Genomic DNA, 19,355 nt, shown 5'->3' with positions numbered 1-19,355 from the left:
ATAGTTGTCAAAAATTTACAAATATTTTTTCACAGAGTAACTGAACGGCAAAATTTTCGTGACAAAGCTGACATTAAATGGAAAAAAAGCACTTCAGCATGGTAGTAACATGTTTTTCCCTGTAACATGTTTCTTCACCATGTCAATGAAAAAAATTAATCAGTCGATCTAAGAAAGAAATGGAAAATTTTATTTGAGCCAAATTGAGGATTATTACCTGGGAAGTCTTTCAGAGAGCTCTAAGGACTGTCCTGCCTGTTAGAGGTCAAAGCACAGGGATATAAGTTTTTGAGACAGAGGGCTATATGTTAAATGACAGTTTACACAATCCAGATCTACGGGTACAAAACAAGTAGTAGGTCATGGGTCACGGCTGCCTCTTCTAAGATTAAAAAGGAAGGTCATCTCCTAAGGAGTAATGATCCTTGATGAGATTAAGAAAGAAGGTTATCTCCCAAGGAGGTCGGGTAAATGTGGATGCACAATATACACTAAAGGGCAGGGAGAGGGACTTCCCTGACCGGTCCAGTGGTTAAGACCCCGTGCTTCCAATCCAGCAGGTGGGGGATCAGTCCCTGGTCAGGGAACTAAGACCCCACATGCCATGCGGCGTGGGCAAAAAAAAAGTAAAACAATTTAAAAATAAATTAAAAAGCAGGGGAGGGGAGCAGGGAGGAGGACCAAACAAGCAGATAAGTTTTATGTTTTTCTTATCTCGCCATAAAATATGAATTTTATTTCATCATCATCAACTGGAGTTTGGAAGTTTGAGCTTTTGCATAACAACTTAAGTGTCCTAGTCACACTGAACGAGTCCTCTACATTGGTGCATTTTGTTCAAATTCAGCTTAAAAGGTTTAATCAAGGACCTCCCTGGTGGCGCAGTGGTTAAGAATCCGCCTGCCAATTCAGGGTGACACGGGTTTGAGCCCTGGTCCGGGAAGCTCCCACATGCCATGGAGCAACTAAGCCCATGCGCCACAACTACTGAGCCTGTGCTCTAGAGCCCGCGAGCCACAACTACGGAGCCTGTGTGCCACAACTACTGACGCCCACGTGCCTAGAGCCTGTGCACCACAACGAAGAGTAACCCCAGCTCACCACAACTAGAGAAAGTCCTTGTGCAGCAACGAAGACCCAATGCAGCCATAAATAAATAAATAAATAAGTTTTAATCAAAATATTCAGTAACTGAAGCACAAAAAAAACCCTTTAGTCTTTGAGCTTTCCAGCAAATTACAATTACTGAGAAGTTGCAAATGGGAAAATAACGAAACGCACCCCTATGGAAGCAACAGAACTTGGAACAACTAGGACGATCAAAGAATGATTTTTGAAATTCTGTAACTTCACTCTGCGCTTGGGAAGATGTCGGTGTGGTCGGTGCGGGACACCGATGGTCGGTGCGGGACACCAGTGTCTCTGGGCCTCGGTTTCCCCTTCTGGGCACTCCCTGGAATCCCTTCCGGTTCCGACCGCGTGGAGTCTGGAAGGTCTCACTCCCGGCATCCCCCGGGGTAGCCACGGGCTGAAAGAGAAAACACCGCCCCGACCAGGCGCGCGTGCGCACACGCCGGCCGCCCCAGGCCACAAACGCACCACCCCCGCGCGCTCACGCACGCGCAGTGGCGCGCGCATACCCTTCGGAAGGCCCGGCCTTTGGGTTCCCCGGGTCCAGCGCCTCAGCTTTGCGCCCCGGCTGCCTTCGGCGAGCCTGGAGGCCAGGAGTGTGGGCGGGCTTGCGGGAGGTGGTGGGCGGGGAGCCCAGAGGAGGGCGGGGCGGGCTGGCGGGCGGGCGGGCGGAGTCGAGAGGGCCGGGCCTGCGGGCTGCGGCGGCACTGGACTTGGCGCTGGCGCTGGTGGAGGCGACATGCAGGCCGACGCGAGGCTGGAGCGTGGCAGCCGGGTCCTGACGCCGCAGTCGGCGCCGAGCTTGGAGCCGGACCCGGAGCTGGGCCCGGACCCGGAGGAGGACGCGCGGGCCCGGGCCAAGTTCGCGGCGCTGCACGGCCCGGCGCTCCGCGCGTCGGGGGTCCCCGAGCGGTACTGGGGCCGCCTCCTGCACAAGCTGGAGCACGAGGTGCGGGCTGGGGTGACGCGAGGAGGGCGACGCGCCGGCCGGGGAGAACCGGGGTGCAGGGCGCGCCCGGAGCGCCCCGGGATCCCTTTGAGAGGTGCCAGTGAAGCTGGGATGCGGGTCCTCGAGGCGCGCATCCTCCAGTCCTGGTCAGCGCGAGCCCGGGGAGCGTCGGGGGTGGGTCGCTCTGGACCCTTCTACCAGGAAGGGTGTGGTCTGCGGGCCGGCTCTCGGCCGAGAGCTGCTGGGGTGGGGCGGCCGAGGGCCTCCTGGAGGACGCGTGCGGAGGAGGTTGGGAGGGCGCCTGGGGGAGTTGGTGGCTGGGAGAAGGAGAGCGAGCGCGTTCCGGGGCGGGGCGGGCTTCGGTGAGACGCGCAGCGGAGAGTTGGGGGGCGGCGTTAACGGATGATGCAGGGGAAACGGCCGGTGGTTTGAGGATGAAGAGCCACGAATGCCTTAACGACCGACTTAGACTTGAACTCCATGGCGGTTTGTGGCCTAGGAGTGGCGGCCAGAGCCTGTACCTGTGTCCCTGGTCCTGCCAGCATCTGGGGCTGGGCCAGGGCCGCGGCGAGAACTGGAACTGAAATGAACTTTGGCTCCCGTTGTGTGCCAGGCCCTGTGCTGCGTCCTCCACACATCCGAGCCCAGAGCAGTCCTGGGGCGGGGGGTGGTAAGATTCATCACCCACACTTTATACAGCGCAGAAAACTGAGGCTCAGGAAGAGGAAGTGACACTCCCAAGGTCTGCCAGACTTCAGAACTAGAAGCTTGCGTTCAGCCACTGCCTGCCTCAGGGAAAACAGACGTCCAGTGAGTTTGTGTGGCTTTAACTGTTTAGGTCACAGAGTTCTTTCGTTGTTCTTCATTTGATTTGAGCCCCGGGTCACCTTTATTTTGCATATCAACGAAGACAGGCTGTGGGCGGTGGAGACAGAATCTAAACAAAAGTGAAAAGAGGGCTTCCCTGGTGGCGCAGTGGTTGAGAGTCCGCCTGCCTATACAGGGGACACGGGTTCGTGCCCCGGTCCGGGAAGATCCCACATGCTGCAGAGCGGCTGGGCCCGTGAGCCATAGGCCCGCGTACCGCAAAAAAAAAAAAAAAAAAAAAAAGTGAAAAGAGCTCCCATGCTTCAAGGGTCTCCCTTTTTGTGGGGTCGGCTCTTTTCTGCTGGCCTGTGCTCTAGCCTGTGTCTCCAGAGGGCCTCCGCAGGGTCCTGGCTGAGGGGTGGGCCTTGGGTTTTGGTGGTTTGCCCACGTGTTGAAGCCAGAGCACGTTCACGGGCGCTCTGTTGGGGCCTTCTGAGCTGGAACCAGACTCCTGCAGGGGCTGCCTCCTGGGCCGAGACAGACTGAGCAGTGCAGGTGGCGAGGTGGGACCCTGGAGCCAGGAAAAGGCTGCTGGACAAACTGCACCCTTTCAGCCAGTCTCTCTGCCTCTAAAATCAGGGTTGGACCAGGTACCTTCCTGCCCAAAACACAAGTAGTTGCTGTAAAAAAAGGTGCAGTGTTATTGGTACCTACTTTTTGTAGCAGTGAATTCCCTTCCCCCTTATGACTTGCTCTCAATTCGCCAGCATTTCCTGAGCACTTACCCTAGTCCCAGGCCTGTGCTGGGCAGGAGGGGACCCCAGCGGTTTGTTAGGATAAAAAGGTCCTCGTGTACTGGGTGAAAGGAGCACGAGGTGGAAACACCCTGGCTCCGGCCCTGCCAGCCTCTGCGGGCAGTGAACTCACCTGGGCAAGTCACTTGCCCGTCTGAGTCCGTGTCTCCCCCTGGAAAGTGAAGACCAGGAAACATGGCTCTGACTTCCACAGTCTTGGTGGGGGACTGGGTGGAGAGGCATGCCCAGCTCATAGTCACCAGAGTGTAATGTCCCCTCCATCCTGGCAGCAAGATCTGCAGGCCGCCTGGCCACTGTCGCTCTGCGGAGGGACAGCCAGTACTTTTCCGTGACCCTCCCTTGCCCTTACGGGTTATGGGCAGAGCTGTGAGTCACCACGGCCAGACCCAGACCTGCAGCCATTGTTCTGCCGAGCCTGCTGTGCGCCCAGGTGTGGGGGAGGGCCACAGGCACCTGCTGACCCAGGAATGGGGCCCCCCAGCCCCCCGCGAGCCGGGGACCCGGTGCCTTGGAAAGGATGGGGAGTGTTTTACAGTAAATTTCAGCTCTTTTCTGTCTGCAGGAACTTCCCAGCTGCAAAACCATTCCCCTTCCTTACCTCGTTAGGGCCTCCTCCAGTCCCTCTGTGAGGGGATGGTGGTCACCCCCGTTTCACAGCTGGGAGAAGCCACGCCCTGTACTGTCCCCTCCCTCCTGTCAGGTTTGGGGGTAGAGGGCTGGGATACGGGGTTCTGGGTGGAAGCCCAAGGTGTGAGTCCCAGCCTCTGAGCTGCTCTCTTCTCATCTCCAAACTGGAGGGAGGGTAGTGGTTTCACCCTGGGATCGTGGGCTGGTGGGGGGGTTAAAGGCGCCATCCCAAAAAGTGCCCGAGCTCCCCTGCGGATGGACCTGGTCGGCTCCACAGCCCTTCCCGCCCCAGCTTCTCTGCCTGGAGTCCTTGCACCACCACGGCATGGCCACACGTTTAAATCTTCCCCTTCCTTCACCGCTCACCCCAGGGGACGGCTTCCCGTAAAGTCTTATCCGGCCCTCCAGGCCCCCGCACCGCTTACCTGGTCCTCTCAGATGGCCCCTCTGCCCCTCAGGGCAAGGTCATGAGTGATTCATCCTCACACCCCCAAGTGCCCGTCCTGCCCAGCACATCCAAGCGCTGGTGCCTGAACAGATGGCTGATTTCCAACTACTGGGATGAGTTTCTCTTCTGTCTTTAGTAGAGTCATGAGAAAGGTTTTAGGGGCAGCTGGCCTTCGCTGAGTCCCTGCTCTATGCCACGGACTCTCTGTGTACTGTTTGGTTGACGTATCACTCTCAGCTCTGCTGGAAGGTGGCTGATGCCCCCTTCCCAGGTGAGAGACTAGTCTCAAAAGTGTCGTGGTGGTAGCAAGTGCTTACAGAGGGTTTGCCAAGCTTAGCTTCTTCTAAGCTCTTCATGTGTGTTAATCATTTAATCCTCCCAACAAGCCCCTCAGGTAGGTTCTCGTATTCCCATTGTATGGATGGGGAAACTGAGGCACGGAGTAGTTCAGTGTCTTGTTCAAGGTCACATAGCCTGGCTGCAGAATCTGCCCTAAGGCCCCTTGCCGACTTGTGGCAGACACCAGGTACATGAGTGGCTGTATGGGGACCGACTGGCTTGTCCCCTTCACCAGCTGCGTGTGGTTGGCGTTGCCCTTTGCCAGGGAAACTCAAGGACCAAGGCCCTTACCTTCTGTCCCATCCTGGCCCAGGACCTCAGGACACTAGACCCAGGCCATGGTTTGTGCAGACCTGGGCTGGCGTGGTGGCGTCAGGAGGCTCTTGGGCCCCTGTTTCCTTCTGGGTCACCTCCGCTGCCCTGGTGTTGGTGGTGCTGGTGAGAACAAAGTTGGGGTGCAGTCCCTAGCCACCAGGATCCTCACTCTTCCAGTCATTTCCAGCGTGACCGGAGCCACCCGCTCTGCCCTTTGAGCCGCATTTTCCCTATAATGCAAGAGGCCAGACTAGATATCATGGGACACATGCATGCAGTCCCGCCTCCAAGCTTGGGTCCCCCGGGCTGAGGGGCCTTGGACGATAGCGCCAGCGATAGTGGGGGAGGTTAGGGCCTCATTCTCACTGATTAGGAACCCATCTCCCCACCTATAAAATGGGTAGCTGGGCAGTAAAGAGGTCCTACTTCTCCTAGGGGTTCAGTTTGTCCTCGAGGCCGGGGTGTGGCGGAAGGAACGGGTCAGGAATGGGGTCTCCTGCCAACACCCCCTCCTGTGGCCCCCAGGTTTTCGACGCTGGGGAGATGTTCGGGATAATGCAAGTGCAGGAAGTGGAGGAGGATGAGAGTGAGGACGAGGCGGCCCAGGAAGCACGGAAGAAGCCCAACCCAGGCGGCCAGCTCTGCTACAAGGTCATCGTGACCAACGAGAATGGGCTCCAGGCGGCTGACCCCAACAGGTAGGAGCCGTAGGCTGATGCCTTTCACCCGCACCGTGGCCGTCAGGGCCGGGCTCCCTTTTACAAAGGTGTCACCAAGGCCGTGGCCGCTAGGGAGGAGCTGTCGTCGCGAGCACACGTGCTCCTGGGTGCCAGGCGCTGGCCCCTTAGCCCTGAGACAAGGTCCTGTCAGCCCCGACACTGGCGACGCTCCTGCGTTAGTCGTGTTTCATGCTGTCCTGAGAACAGCGTCCCCCCCACACGCCTCTTAACTGTCCCAGCGGTCCCTCCATGGAGGTGTGACAAGTTCCCGTTTTGCCGATGAGGAAACAATGGGGAAGGACTTGCCTAGGGTCACACAGCTAGTTAAGATCGTGGGTGTCGACCCCAGGGCAGCCTGGACTCGTGAGCCCGGGCTTTTCCAGGGCGCCTGGGCCTCGCCCCGGTCCTGCTGAATCTGTCTCTGGGCGGAGCCCTGCGCTTTGCACCCCGGCTTGTGAGGAGTGTGGCCTGACTGGTTCCTCGCGTGAGGGCGCCGAGGCTGGGAGTGGGCCTGGGCCTGGCACGAGGCCACAGGGTAGAAAGGCCAGAGCCGATCCTGGCCCCCAGGCTTCCTGCCTCCCAGGGGCCAAGAGGGGCTGCCCTCCGCCAGGAGAGGCCCACAGGCCCCTCGGCCCGACGTCGCCGGAACCCTGAGGGAGAGACTTGCTGGCCTCTGGGGGTTTCCGGGCCCCTGTGACCGTAGCTCCTCCGGGAAGTCTGGCTCCTTCACCAGCCCCTGGTGGGGTGGGAGGGCCCCCACGGGTCATGACAGCAGCCAAGCTCCTCCACCCCCGTGCCCTCCGACTCAGAAACTTGCAGGCTCCCCTTTCTCGTTAAGTTCAGTACAGCGGACCCGCGCGGGCGCCTGCTCTGCTGCCGCCTGTGCCAGCCATGGGGCTCGGGCCCAGCGGCCACCTCGAGCAGCTCCCGGCCTCTGCCCCCTCCACGCACACCGCCAGGCAGGTTTGGGGAGGGATGGGGCCGGCGTCCTTCCTGCTCCTGGGCCTTTCTTCCCTCCAGACCTCTGTGAGTCCGCCCCACCCCGCCCCAACGGCCAGGCCCCAGCCTCCATCCTCCCCCGCCGCCACCCTGTCCAGCAGCCATTGTGTGCGTCTGCCCAGGTCACCCCCAGACGCTCCACTTTGAAGGCCTGGCTGTGTCTCACACGGTCATAAACTCTACGCACGAGGACGGGAATAAATCATTTGTTTCAGGATATGCGAACAAAAAATAACGTAAGTGCAGTAATAGCTACTGCTGAGCTTGACCCCTAACCTAAGAACCAGAGCGGTGGCTGTGCCTCCCTGTTAGCAGGGCGCCGGGCCAGGGCTGCTTCCCCAGCAGGCAGAACCCCGTGCGCTCAGAGCCTCCGAGTCCAGCAGGGCTTGGATGGTGTCCGGGCAGCCTGGCCTGTGGGCTGGGGGCAGTCATGTCCTTGGGCCTGCAGTGGGGACACCCTACGCTCCACCACGCTGGTGTGAGAGCCGTGCAGCTGGCCCACCGGGCCCCTGCAGAGAGACCAGACTGTGTGGACTGCAGGTGTCCGTACACGGGGGGACTTGAAGCCTCTCCCGCAGAAATCCCTGGCGCTTCCCAAGAATTGCCCAGAAGTCCCGGGCAAGCGCGAGTGAGCTCTGAGTGGGGCTCCTTTGCGTGTCTGCCTGCAGGTAGCAAGGTTAGGGGGCGTGGGCCTGCCCTCCAGCAGTTCAAAATCCAGTTGAGGACAGTTAACTGTCGCGGTGATCGCCGTAGTGATCACTGAATACATGAGGATTCAGTGTACGGTCAGCATGCTGTTTTGTCTCATTTGATGCTCACGTCAGCCCGGTGATAGCGGGTAGGGACCGTGTTGCCCTGTTTTAGAAACTGGAAAAGGGAGAGGAACTGTCCCAGGCCCGCATAGCGGGTGGTCGGCAGAGCCAGGACCCCCACCCAGGCCTGGTGCGGCGTCCAGGCCTCAGCCCGGCCTCTTCCTCAGGCGGATCCCGCCTGCTGGCCCTCTTTCCACCCTCCCTTCTTGCCCTGCCTGCGTGGTAGCCTGGCGCTCACCTGTAACCTGTGCCCGCAGCATCTTCCTTATCGACCACGCCTGGACGTGCCGCGTTGCGCACGCCCGCCAGCAGCTGCAGCAGGTGCCCGGGCTGCTGCACCGTATGGCCAACCTGATGGGCATCGAGTTCCACGGCGAGCTGCCCAGCACCGAGGCCGTGGACCTGGTGCTGGAGGAGATGTGGAAGTTCAACCAGACCTACCAGCTGGCCCACGGGGTGAGCGGGCAGCCGGGCCCCAGGGGAGGCAGACAGGCCTTCGCTGCCCTGTGCCGTCAGGGCTAGCGGGAGGCGTCCTCTTACCCCGCAAGCGAATAGACCCATCTTCTGTGGCCAGTGGAAACTACCCTGGTTCCCCGTGGCTCTGTCACGCACCTGTTACTCTTTGCCTCGGGCCAGCCGGTGCCGGGGACCCAGGTGTCCATGCGACCTTTGGGCTCACGGTACACAAGCCTCTCCCGGACCCCAGTGACCTGACTGCCTCTCTCCTGGCCTCTTCTGGTTCCGTCACCCTCCTAAAAGCCCTTAGTGATACCCTGCTGCTTTCGGGAGTAGAGCTGAGTCCCTTCAGCATATCCTTGGGCTTACATCACCACCCCCGCTCCCCGGCCTCCCCAGGCCCACCCTTACGTTCCAGCCCCTCACCACCTTCAGTCCGGGAAAAGGCAAAAGTTGCTTCTCCCGATCTCAGCTTAGCTGTTGCCTCCTCCAGGAAGCCTTCCCTGAACTCAGAAGTCTCCCCCCTCCTCCGCCTGCACACAGAACCAGACCATCCATGTAGCTACTAGGCTAAGTGCCCTCTTTCCGCACACCTTTGCCACACACGTGATCACACCGCAGCCCGCTGGCCTGTTGTCCTTGTCTGCCAGGGCAGGGCCGCCGGCCCGGAGGCCACAGGTTCAAGGGACTGGAGGCGTGTGTGGTAGGTGCTCCAGGCTCTGAGAGGTGGGCATAGACGGGCCAGTGGTAGGTGTTTGGGTCGGGGATGGGGCGGGGAGGCGGAGCAGTGGGCGAGGGTGGCGTGTGCTCTGCCCGCAGACGGCCGAGGAGAAGGTGCCAGTGTGGTACATCATGGACGAGTTCGGCTCGCGCATCCAGCACGCGGACGTGCCCAGCTTCGCCACCGCGCCCTTCTTCTACATGCCCCAGCAGGTGGCCTACACGCTGCTGTGGCCCCTGAGGGACCTGGACACGGGCGGTAAGTCAAAGCCCGCCCACCCCAAGGAAGGGCCGGTGCTTTTCTGCCACTCCCTGACTGCCCGCGTGTCCTGGTGCAGAGGAGGTGACCCGGGACTTTGCCTACGGAGAGGCCGACCCTCTGATCCGGAGGTGCATGCTGCTGCCCTGGGCGCCCGCCGACCTGCTGGACCTCAGCTCCTCCACGCCCGAGCCAGCCGACGAGCACTACCAGGTGTGGCCTCCAGCCCGACCCCGGGCCCGTTTGCCTGGTGGCTCCTGGACCTTTCTTCACCCGGTCACCACATGTTGCTGAGCACCAGCTGCCGTGGGGGGGAGAGGAGAGTCTGGGGGTGTCTGAGAGACAAGGGGCTCAGAGCCCAGGGAGCAGACGTGAGCTGCCTGGGGCCCAGACCCCGGGGTCCCGATGCTGGGAACCGTCCTTCCCGAGGGTTGAGTAGAGCTGGGGGACTGGAGGTCAGGGCTGCTGTTCCCTGTTTTCAGGGGCTGGGGCTGGGGGACTGTTGTTCCACTTCTTTCTATTTGTTATGAACAACTCATTCAGCCCAGCCCACGCTCAAGGGGAGACGAATGAACTCTGCCTTTCAAAAGGAATGTAGAGGAGTTTATGGACACGTTTTATTTTATTTTATTTGGCTGCGCCGGGCGTTAGTTGCAGCACATGGGATCTTTGTTGCCACTTGTGGGATCTTTAGTTGCAGCATGCGGGCTCTTGTTTGCAGCATGTGGGATCTAGTTCCCTGACCAGGGATCGAACCCAGGCCCCCTGCACTAGGAGCGCGGAGTCTTCACCGGGGACCACCTGGGAAGTCCCTATGGGCATGGTTTAAACCATCACACCGCTTAAGCTCAGAGCAGCGTTTGGGGGCTCCCCGAGGACCAGGTAGCCCCCTCCCAGGACAGGCTGGGCGCCTTCTGGGCTGCTTGTGACTTGGAGGAAGCATTTAGAGCAATGAGCAGATGTAGAGCAATGTGTACGTTGCTCTTTTGACACAGAACAGGCTGTCCGGCACCTGAGGGGCCTTGAGCCCCGGAGTCCTGGGATGGGGGTGGTCAGAGGGCTCTGGGCGCTGCGGTGCCTGCGAAGGGCTCTACCTGAGGTCCAGGTGTGCCCCCTGGGATCCCAAAACCCTGATGTACGGGATGGGGAGGCATGTGCTCCTTTCTTTGAAGGTCTGTTTCTACCTCCAGTGTTTTCCTTCTAGGCCATTTTGGAGGAAAACAAGGAGAAGCTGCCACTGGCCATCAAGCCGGCGGTGTATCCCTGCGACCACGTCTTCAAGTGCGTAGCCCACCCTGCCCCCAGCCTGTGCTGAGCCTTTGCCTCGGTCCCTTTCCTCATACACGCCTCACAGTCCCCACAACTCCTGGAACAGTGCTCGGTACAGGGCGGCCTCAGTAAGTCCTCTGCCCCCTGGCAGCACAGCAGTGACGGAAACGCCACGGGCGGGGTCTCAGGCTCACAGAGAGAGCGCCCGAGAAGTGAGGGTGAGCTGGGGTGCGCGCGGCCTCTGGAAGCAGAGAGCCGGTGCCGACAGTGACGGTGCTGGGCACCCAGGAGAGCCACCCAGATTGCCAGGGGGGCCGCGCCCAGGTGTCTGCAGGTGTGGGCTGGCAGCTTAACGTAAGGCCGGGCAGGCCAGCAAGCCCAGGCTGGACCCGGGGTGGAAGCAGATGCTCCCTTTTTATGGGTGAGGAAGTGGAGGTCCTGGGTGACGCCCACCAGGCGTCCAGCTGGCTCGGCGGCGGGTCCTGGGTCAGCCAGGGGCAGGTTGGCCTCTGTTTCCAGGGGGAGGCCCTCCCTCTGGCTGCCCACACCTGCTCCAGCTGGAACGGACACCATGCTCCACTGACCCCTTCCCCCAGGTTCTGGGGTCTCCTCCCACTGGCCCGCAGCCTGGCCCTCCTCCCCTTACCTGAGTTCACCGCCTAGCATCCCTCCACCCCCTCAGGTCGGAGGCTGCACGGAGGCCCCCTTAGCCTCGCCCCCTCCCCACAGCTGTGCTCCACGGCCCCGCCCGAGCAGCCAGCCCCTCGCGTCTCTTCCTCCCTGGATCGCCGTCCAGGGCCAGGCCTCCCTCCCGCCTTGAAACTCCACAGCGTGGCCGCATCCACCACCCCCGGCAGACAGGCTCCCAGGCCCTGTCCTCTCCTTCCCCCGGGCCGGTGTGGAATGAGGCCTTATCGGAGGCGGAGGCGCGTGTCTCGGCCACACGCTCACCTGCAGGCCCCCGGGGCGCCTCCACGTGGGAGGAGGGAGCCCCTGCCTGACGAAACGCTCGGGTTCTCCTGGTTCGTCCTCGGGGGGAGTGTGAGGTGGCCCTGTGGTGCCGTCTCACAGGTGGGGGTCCCGGGGTCGCCAGGGTCCGAGTGGCCCCGTCGCTGGGCAGACGAGCGCCCAGCGGAGGCCGTGGGGCGGAGCCCGGCCGCCGACCTCCGCCCGCCCCGCCCCCCCCAGGGTCTACACGGACGTCCAGCAGGTGCTCGGCCACCTCAGCCACCCGCGCTTCACCTTCACCCAGAGCGAGGCGGACGCCCACATCCTCTACCACTTCTCGCACTTAAAGGACTACAGGTGAGGTGCCTCCCAGCCCGGTCCCCGCCGCCGCCCCCGGGGGCCCCGCCCCCGCTGACCGGTGGCGCCTGCCTGGGCCCCGCAGAAGGCTGAGCCGGGAGAGGCCCAGCGTGCTGCTGAACCAGTTCCCCTGCGAGAACCTGCTGACGGTGAAGGACTGCCTGGCCTCCGTCGCGCGCCGGGCCGGTGGTCCCGAGGGCCCGGCCTGGCTGCCCCGCACCTTCAACCTGCGCACCGAGCTGCCCCAGTTCGTCAGCTACTTCCAGCAGCGGGAGAGGCGGTGAGGACCCCTGCCCGCCCCGCGGAGCCGCGGCGGCCGAGACCCTACGCCCATCAGGCTCCCGTGGTCCCCGCCACCCTGCCTGGCCCGCCCCCTGGCTGAGCGCCTGCCATGCGGCGGCCACGGTTCCGGGAGCTGCAGGCTCTGGGTGCACTGCTGCTCGGAGGCCCTTCCTCCCGGAGGGCGGCTCCTCACTCCCGAGGCCCGGCCCCTAAGGTCTCCTCTGGGACCCCTCCCTCAGCCCCTGCTCTGCTGCCACAGTACTGGGGACACAGTGCCCAGGAGGGTGGGCCCAGGGCACAGCCTGGTCATCCCCTCTGCTCCCAGGGGCGAGGACAACCACTGGATCTGCAAGCCCTGGAACCTGGCCCGCAGCCTGGACACCCACATCACCAAGAACCTGCACAGCATCATCCGGCACCGCGAGAGCTCCCCCAAGGTGGGCGGGCCCCTGGGGCGCCGGGAGGGGGGCTCTGCGAGGACCTCTGTGGGTAGGTCCCGGCGTCAGCGTTCTTCAGCTCACAGGAGTCTCACCACCCCCACTCCTTCCCCTGCCCTTGCCAGTGGGGAGAAGGGGCTGTGTGACAGTCGGGTGAGAGGAAGGAGCCTCCCTGGGTGTGTCTGACCTGCATCCCCGCGCGCACCGCGCCTCACAGGACCACGCGGCAGGAGGGAGGTGGCCAGGCCAGGGAGCCCCACGGGGTCCTGGACGAAAGCGCTGTAGTGGCATGGGGCCCATCAGTGGGAGAATTGAAGGGCACAAGATTCTGCACCTGGACAGAGGCCCGAGAGAAAATGCCACTGCGATGACCCTTGTGCAGTCTTCCAGTGGTGGGATGGGGAGTCAGTGGATTTATGGCTGAGAATCTGAATCCAGTTTTCAAAGCTAAAAACTGGTGGCATCTTTTTTTTCAATTAAAGATGAAGATAAAGAACTCATTGCAGCTAAGACACAGGTTTGAAAAGACAGGAAGACACGGAGTGCAGGGAGCAGGTCCCTTCGTGGCACCGGGACGGGAGGTGGGCTCAGGAGTGAGTGTTCCTCCAGATGCGGTGACAGCACTTGGAGGTCCCACGAGTGGGAGCCACAGCTGGGGAGGTCGGGGTGCTCTGTCCTGGCCCAGGTGTAACAGGCCACCTGTGAGCCTGCATCTGTGTCCTCAGGTTGTGTCCAAATACATTGAAAGTCCCGTCTTGTTCCTCCGAGAAGATGTGGGGAGGGTCAAGTTCGACATCCGCTACATCGTGCTCCTGCGGTCGGTGAAGCCCCTGACGTTGTTCGTCTATGACGTGTTCTGGCTGCGGTTCTCCAACCGGTAACTGGGGAGACTGGGCTGGGGCTGGGGGCTGGGCGACAGGGCCCCTCTTTTACTCGGGATGAGAACGCCTGCACAGGCGTTGAGAACGATGAGAACGCCTGCTCCTTTACCACCAAGCACCCAGCAGGGACCCCGCTGAGCCCGTTTCTGTTAAATGGCAGTAATTCTCACCCTGTGTGTGTCACCACCACCTTGTGGAACAGGCACCTGCTCCCTCAGACCACGACGACGTTTACTGGCCTAGTGGGGATCTTCGTGGTTAACCCTTGGCCGGGGGGGGGCGGGGGCAGTGTAGGGCCCCACTCTTGGGGGAACCGGCGCCCGGCCAGGGGGCTCTGAGCATCTGCCCGGGATGCCCACTTGAGCGTCTGTCCGCTTGTCCTGCAGGCCCTTCGCACTCAACGACCTGGACGACTACGAGAAGCATTTCACTGTCATGAACTACGACCCGGAATTGGTGCTGAAGCAGGTAGGGGCCTGGCGCGGCCTGGGGAGGGGTTCCCGTGGAGGCTGGCCCAGACGGGACCTGACACCCGTCAGCTTGTCTTCCGGCAGCTTGCGTAACGGTCAGGGGAGCTGCCTTCTTGTACCTGCGTCCCCTCCCACAGCTGCCTCCGCAGCTCTGAGGGGCACTTGCTTGGCTTGAGGGGGCCCCTGAGGCTTCCCGGTCCCCTGGCAAGTCTGAGCAGAGCAGGGTCTCAGCCGGGAGGCGCAGGCCACCTTCTGTTCAGCACCCGCTGAGCATGAGGATGCTGGTAGGGGTGGGGAGGCGCACAGGTTCGCATCCCATGGCCCCCAGGGCGGGCGGCTCTGCTGGCCTGTGACCCTGTCTGGACCCTGGGCCCTCTGTCTTCCCCGTGCTCTCTGGGCACCGCAAGCAAAGGGCGTCAGCACAGCTCCTTTCGAGGTGAGGGCGTGATCCCCCAGCTGGCCAGTGGTGCACCTGGGACAGGTAGGGGAGGCACAGCCTGGGTAGAGGCAGAGGCCGGCTCTGGGTGGAGGCAGAAGGGAAGGAGAAACAGGCCCCCCGACGTGTGGTCCACGAGGTCCTCTTGGACCAGCAGGTTGGTTATGGCTGTTCTGGGCAGACCGGAAGTAGGGCACAGGCACTCTCCCGCCCCGCTCCACACAAGGCCTGCAGGTGGCCTCTGGTCCCGCCTCCCTCGAAGCAGCCACTCCTGAATGTGGGGATTGTGTTTCCGTGGTGATTTGTTAGTAAATGTCCTGCCCCGAGCTCTCACTGTGCCATGTCTGAGAAGTCCTCTAGGGAGCGCTGCGTCGTCCGAGTGGCCAGGCCACGTGCACGGCCAGCAGGGCTGCTGCTGGTCCTTCCTCCTCTTGTCCTGGGCTGTGTTGACAGCTGGTCCCTAGGAGCCCGAGCCCTTGCCGGGGTCCCGGGATGTTGCTGAGGTTGTCTCTGAGGACCTGAGTGCCTTTCCTCTACATAGCAGGTGTCGTCCCGAGGGTCACGTTTCCTCTGAAGCCCCCGCGTGTGGGGATGCGTGTCCAGCAGGGCGAGAACGTTGGGCTTCCATAGGGAGCCCGTCCTGGTCCTCTCTGGGAGAAACCTGAGCTGACGGCCCGCTTGCTCAGGTGTGTTTTGGGTGACATCTTGGCCTGAGAAGCCCCTGCTGTCCTCAGGCACTTTGAGCCGGGGCCGGGCAGTGAGCTCAGGCCTGGGCCCTGCAGACTTGGGTCCGAGCTCTGCGTCCAGTGACCACTGTGAGATGGACGTGGTGACACGTTGGCCCGGGCCTCCCAACGTTCAGTGCCTCACTGGAGCCTCACGGCAGCCGTGCCAAGTGGGTTTGCTGGGCGGGAAGCGTCCCGTTTTACAGATGGAGACACTGAGACTCCGAGGAGTGAATGTGTCCAGAGCTCAGACCCCGTGTCCTGCCTCCCATTTGTGCCCTGCGGGGGTGGAGCTGGAGAGGCTGCTGGCGCCAACCTGGGGCCCCGGCGAGTATCAGGGCTCCACGTGAAAGTGGGGCAGGCCAGGCCTCCCCTGCCCCTGCCCAGAGGAGGCCCCGGGCAGAGCTCGACGGGCCCTGTGTCTGTTGCAGATGCACTACGACGAGTTCGTCCCGGAGTTTGAGAAGCAATACCCAGAATTCCCGTGGAAGAGCGTCCAGGTGAGTCCTGGCAGAGCTGGAGGGGCGGGGCTTGCCTTGTGGACCAGCGTCAGGCGCGGGGTGGGGGGGGTGGGGGCTTTGCCTTCTCTGGATGGTCCTGCTCTTCCCACCAGGGCTGGTGAGGGAGACGGTGTGGGCTGAGACCCCTCCTCCCCTCTGGCCTGGGTGGGGTGTTGTGAGGGTTCCTTGGAGGGGGCCTGGCGGGGTATTCAGGACACGCTTGGGACAGCCAGACGGCAAAGGGCTCTGTGTGTGCCAGGAATTGCACACCTGAGGGCACACAGGGACGTGCTTCGAGACACAAGCTGGCCGCCACTTGCTGGAGGGAGCGTTTCGGGATCTGCGCTGCCTGGCTTGGTGCAGAAGGGGCCGTGGGCTCCAGGGCGGGGGACCCAGGCAGCTCTGCAGGAGGTGGATGCCAGGAGTGAGGGAGCAGGGCACAGGTGGCTGTGGCCAGGTCTGGAGTCACAAAGGATGTCGGAGGAGGTGACTTGGCCGTTTGGGGACCGGGGCTCAGGAAGGGGCTGTGAACCCCATGTGGAGAGGCTGCCCTGAAGGGCTGGACCCAGTGTCAGCCGTGTGGGCCCCTGACCCTGCCTCCCCCGGCCCCCAGGCTGAAATCTTCCAGGCCTTCACGGAGCTGTTCCAGGTGGCGTGTGCCAGGCCGCCCCCGCTGGGCCTCTGCGACTACCCCTCATCCCGAGCCATGTATGCCATTGACCTCATGCTGAAGTGGGACGGCCGTCCAGATGGTGAGGGGGCTCCCCTGCCCCGTAATCCAAAGTGCCCTCCCCACTTACCCAAAGGTGGTCATTCAGCCCTCCCCACCCAGCCCACACGGGGACAGAGGGAGGGCGTCGCTGCTCCCTCGCCACGGTCAGCACTTGCCTCGAATTAGCCTGAGATCTGGGTCAGAGGAGGCCCACCTTTCGGCGCCACGGCCTGCAGGGCAGAGCACGAGCGGGGAAGGCAGTGGGCGGCAGTGGTGTCGGGAGAGAGCTCACAAGGGGAGGGGCCCCACGTGAAGGGCAGGGGGAACGGCAGCCCTGGCCGCGCACCTTCCTTCCAGAGTCCCCGGGATGTGGTGGCTCGTGTCGCTCCTGGGGCTGCAGGTGGCTCCAGGCTTCCCCCTGGGCAAGCAGGCCTCAGGCCGGGCCCCCCAGCCCACCTCCCGGGAGTGAGGTGCCCGTGCTTTTGCGCATCAGGGAAGCAAGTGATGCAGCCGCAGCTCCTAGAGGTGAACTTCAACCCAGACTGTGAGCGGGCCTGCAGGTGCCACCCGACCTTCTTCAACGACGTCTTCAGCACCTTGTACCTGGATGAGCCTGACAGCTGCCCCGTCACCCGCCTCGTCTAGGCGCCCGCGGGCCCTGCTGTGGGTGCTCGTGGGCGGATCGCAGCCTCTGTTCCCGGAGCTGCTTCTGCACCGTGCCCCCGCCCCCCGCCCCCACTCCTCCTGCCCCCACCCTGTGAGCCGCCGTGGCCCCAGCCTCACACCCTGGCGGCTCCGGACCCCTCCCCCGTCGGTCAGGAGCAGGGCCAGCCGTGCTGCCTCCAGGGCTGAGCGCTAGGCCCCTGCTCACACCCCCCTTAACTGCCGTCTGTGTCTGTTTGGTGATTGGTCTCAGCGCAGCCACGGGCTTTATTCCAGAGAGTTCGCTTCCTGGGGTGCTGTGCTTCCAGAGGGCGTTAGTGAAAGGGGTCTGGGGAACACGACACGGTGTTGTCAGAAACGAGCTTCCCTAGGAGTGCCCATGGGAGCCCAGCGGTTAACAGGCCCAGCCTGGCTGCTTCCCACGCTCCACCCCAGGCCCTGTGACAGGCGTCCCCAGGTCCCCCCTAGGAGCCTGCTTCTCAGACCCAACCTTCTCCCCCTTCACCAGCAACCTCCCTTGAAGCTCCGGGGCAGGACAGCCACTGCCTTTGGTTGCTGTTGCCTTTCCATTTGGCCCCGTGGAAAGGGCCAGATGTGGCACCAGCACCTCCCTGCCCGCTGGGCACTGCAGTGTTTCCAGCCTCGCCTGAGGGTGGCTGGGACGCTCCAATGAGGGGACTCGGGGACAGGTGTGGGCAGCAGAGCACCAGGCAGTGGGCGGCTGAGAAGGATGCTTCCAGGGAGAACGCCGTCTCCCACCAGCTAGAGTCAGAATGTGGGGTTTTTGTAACTTTTTCATTTACGGGAAGAAAATACAGAATTTTTGTTCTTTCCTTAATTTTGTTTCTGAAATTCTGAGTCAGTTTCCGGGGTAGTTTGTGTTGCCACAGCGCACCCAGCCCAGCTAACCAGACGGCAGGTGTGACTTTCACAGAGGAGCTGCCTGCAGAGCTTTCATGTGTGTGTACGTGTGTGCGTGCGTGTCGTGTGTGTGTGCGCGTGCGTGCATGCGTGTGTTGGGAGGTGCTTGTTTCATTCTGAAGCCAAGAGCGATCCTTGTAGCAAAACTGGACTCGACTGCGCCTCCCGCTTCGTGTCTTTCGGGTGTGTCCACTGTCTCTGCTAACCAGAAGTTCAGCCTGTGTTCTGGAAAACACCCTTTCCTCCGGCCAAGGAGAGGTTCAGAGGGCAGGACACCTCATCTCTGGTTTTCTCCGTGGGAGAGCTGCTGCGTCCTGTCCCCTCCTGGACTTGATTTGTACCGCAATAAAGTACGCCTTCTCTACTCTTGCCTCCCTTCCTCTCTGGGGGCCCTGGAACCACAGCCCTGTGTGGTATATCAGTTGTTTTCCTTGCTCATTGTCAAAGAAAACCAAAATATCAAGACGTATGCTTTGAGAAACAGAAGAAATGGGATAGTATTTAGGCCTCCAAGTCCCTGTCTTTGTTTGGGCTGCTCTTAACAAAATATCATAAACTGGGTGATTTAAACAACGGAGGTCTCTTTCTCACTGTTCTAGAGGCTGGGATGTCCTAAAGTCGCAGGGGTGGCAGATTTGCTGCCTGAGGTGGGACGCTCTCCCTGGTTCATAATCAGCTGTATTCTCACTGTGTCCTCGTGAGGTGGGAGGAGCGAGGGAGCTTTCTGGGGCCTCTTTTAAAGGCATTAATCCCATACATGGGGGCCCCACCCTCATGACCTAATCACTCACTTCCCAAAAGCCCCACCAACTAACCATCACACTGGGGGTTAGGATTTCAGCATGAATTTGAGGGTATAAACAGGCAATGGTTCTGACCCAAAGCTTGGTTTCCTAGCACTGGTTCCATTTCAGAATGGGTTGCGGTAGGGACAGATGTGCAGCTGAGGCCCATCTCTGCATCATGACCAACACCCAGGAGCCTCGGTCCCCCTGTGAGCCCTGAATCCGGGCTCCGTGCTTACACCTGGGGGCCTCGGGGATGGAGTTCCCTCCTGCCTGATTCCTCATCTTGGGGGTGGGGATGATAGGAGACTCTGCCCACAGGGCAGTGGGGGATGGTCCGTGGGCCCTGTCAGCCGGCACAGTGGCTCCCCCTGGTGGTTTTGAAGGTTAAAACGAAAGCAGAGGGCCCCTGACACCCAGGCCAGGGTCCTTCCCGTGCCCCTCAGAACAGGTGCTCACACCAGGCTGTTCATCAGATGCCTCCCATGATGCTCCTGCTGGTTCCCAGTGAACTTGGGACCTGGTTGCCCAGTGCAATCCCAGTGGAATCAGCATAGTCACGGATCCGAGGGC

At 61.6% G+C, this 19,355-nt stretch overlaps 1 protein-coding gene across 1 annotated transcript; it reads left to right on the top strand.

Moving 5' to 3' along the window:
* The first annotated feature begins 1,268 nt into the window (after window positions 1–1,268).
* Window positions 1,269–18,466, top strand: TTLL12 (tubulin tyrosine ligase like 12). Its single transcript, XM_060025797.1, has 14 exons — window positions 1,269–2,080; window positions 5,957–6,129; window positions 8,219–8,417; window positions 9,237–9,396; window positions 9,476–9,609; window positions 10,601–10,677; window positions 11,854–11,970; window positions 12,056–12,250; window positions 12,578–12,689; window positions 13,415–13,566; window positions 13,957–14,038; window positions 15,633–15,701; window positions 16,315–16,453; window positions 16,907–18,466. The coding sequence occupies exons 1-14, from the start codon at window positions 1,397–1,399 to the stop codon at window positions 17,056–17,058; spliced, it is 2,445 nt and encodes an 814-aa protein (XP_059881780.1). The 5' UTR covers window positions 1,269–1,396; the 3' UTR covers window positions 17,059–18,466.
* Window positions 18,467–19,355: the final 889 nt, after the last annotated feature.

Source organism: Delphinus delphis, chromosome 11, assembly GCF_949987515.2.
Source record: "Delphinus delphis chromosome 11, mDelDel1.2, whole genome shotgun sequence".
Taxonomy (NCBI): Eukaryota; Metazoa; Chordata; class Mammalia; order Artiodactyla; family Delphinidae; genus Delphinus; species Delphinus delphis.
This window is presented reverse-complemented; position numbering and strand designations above follow the sequence as displayed.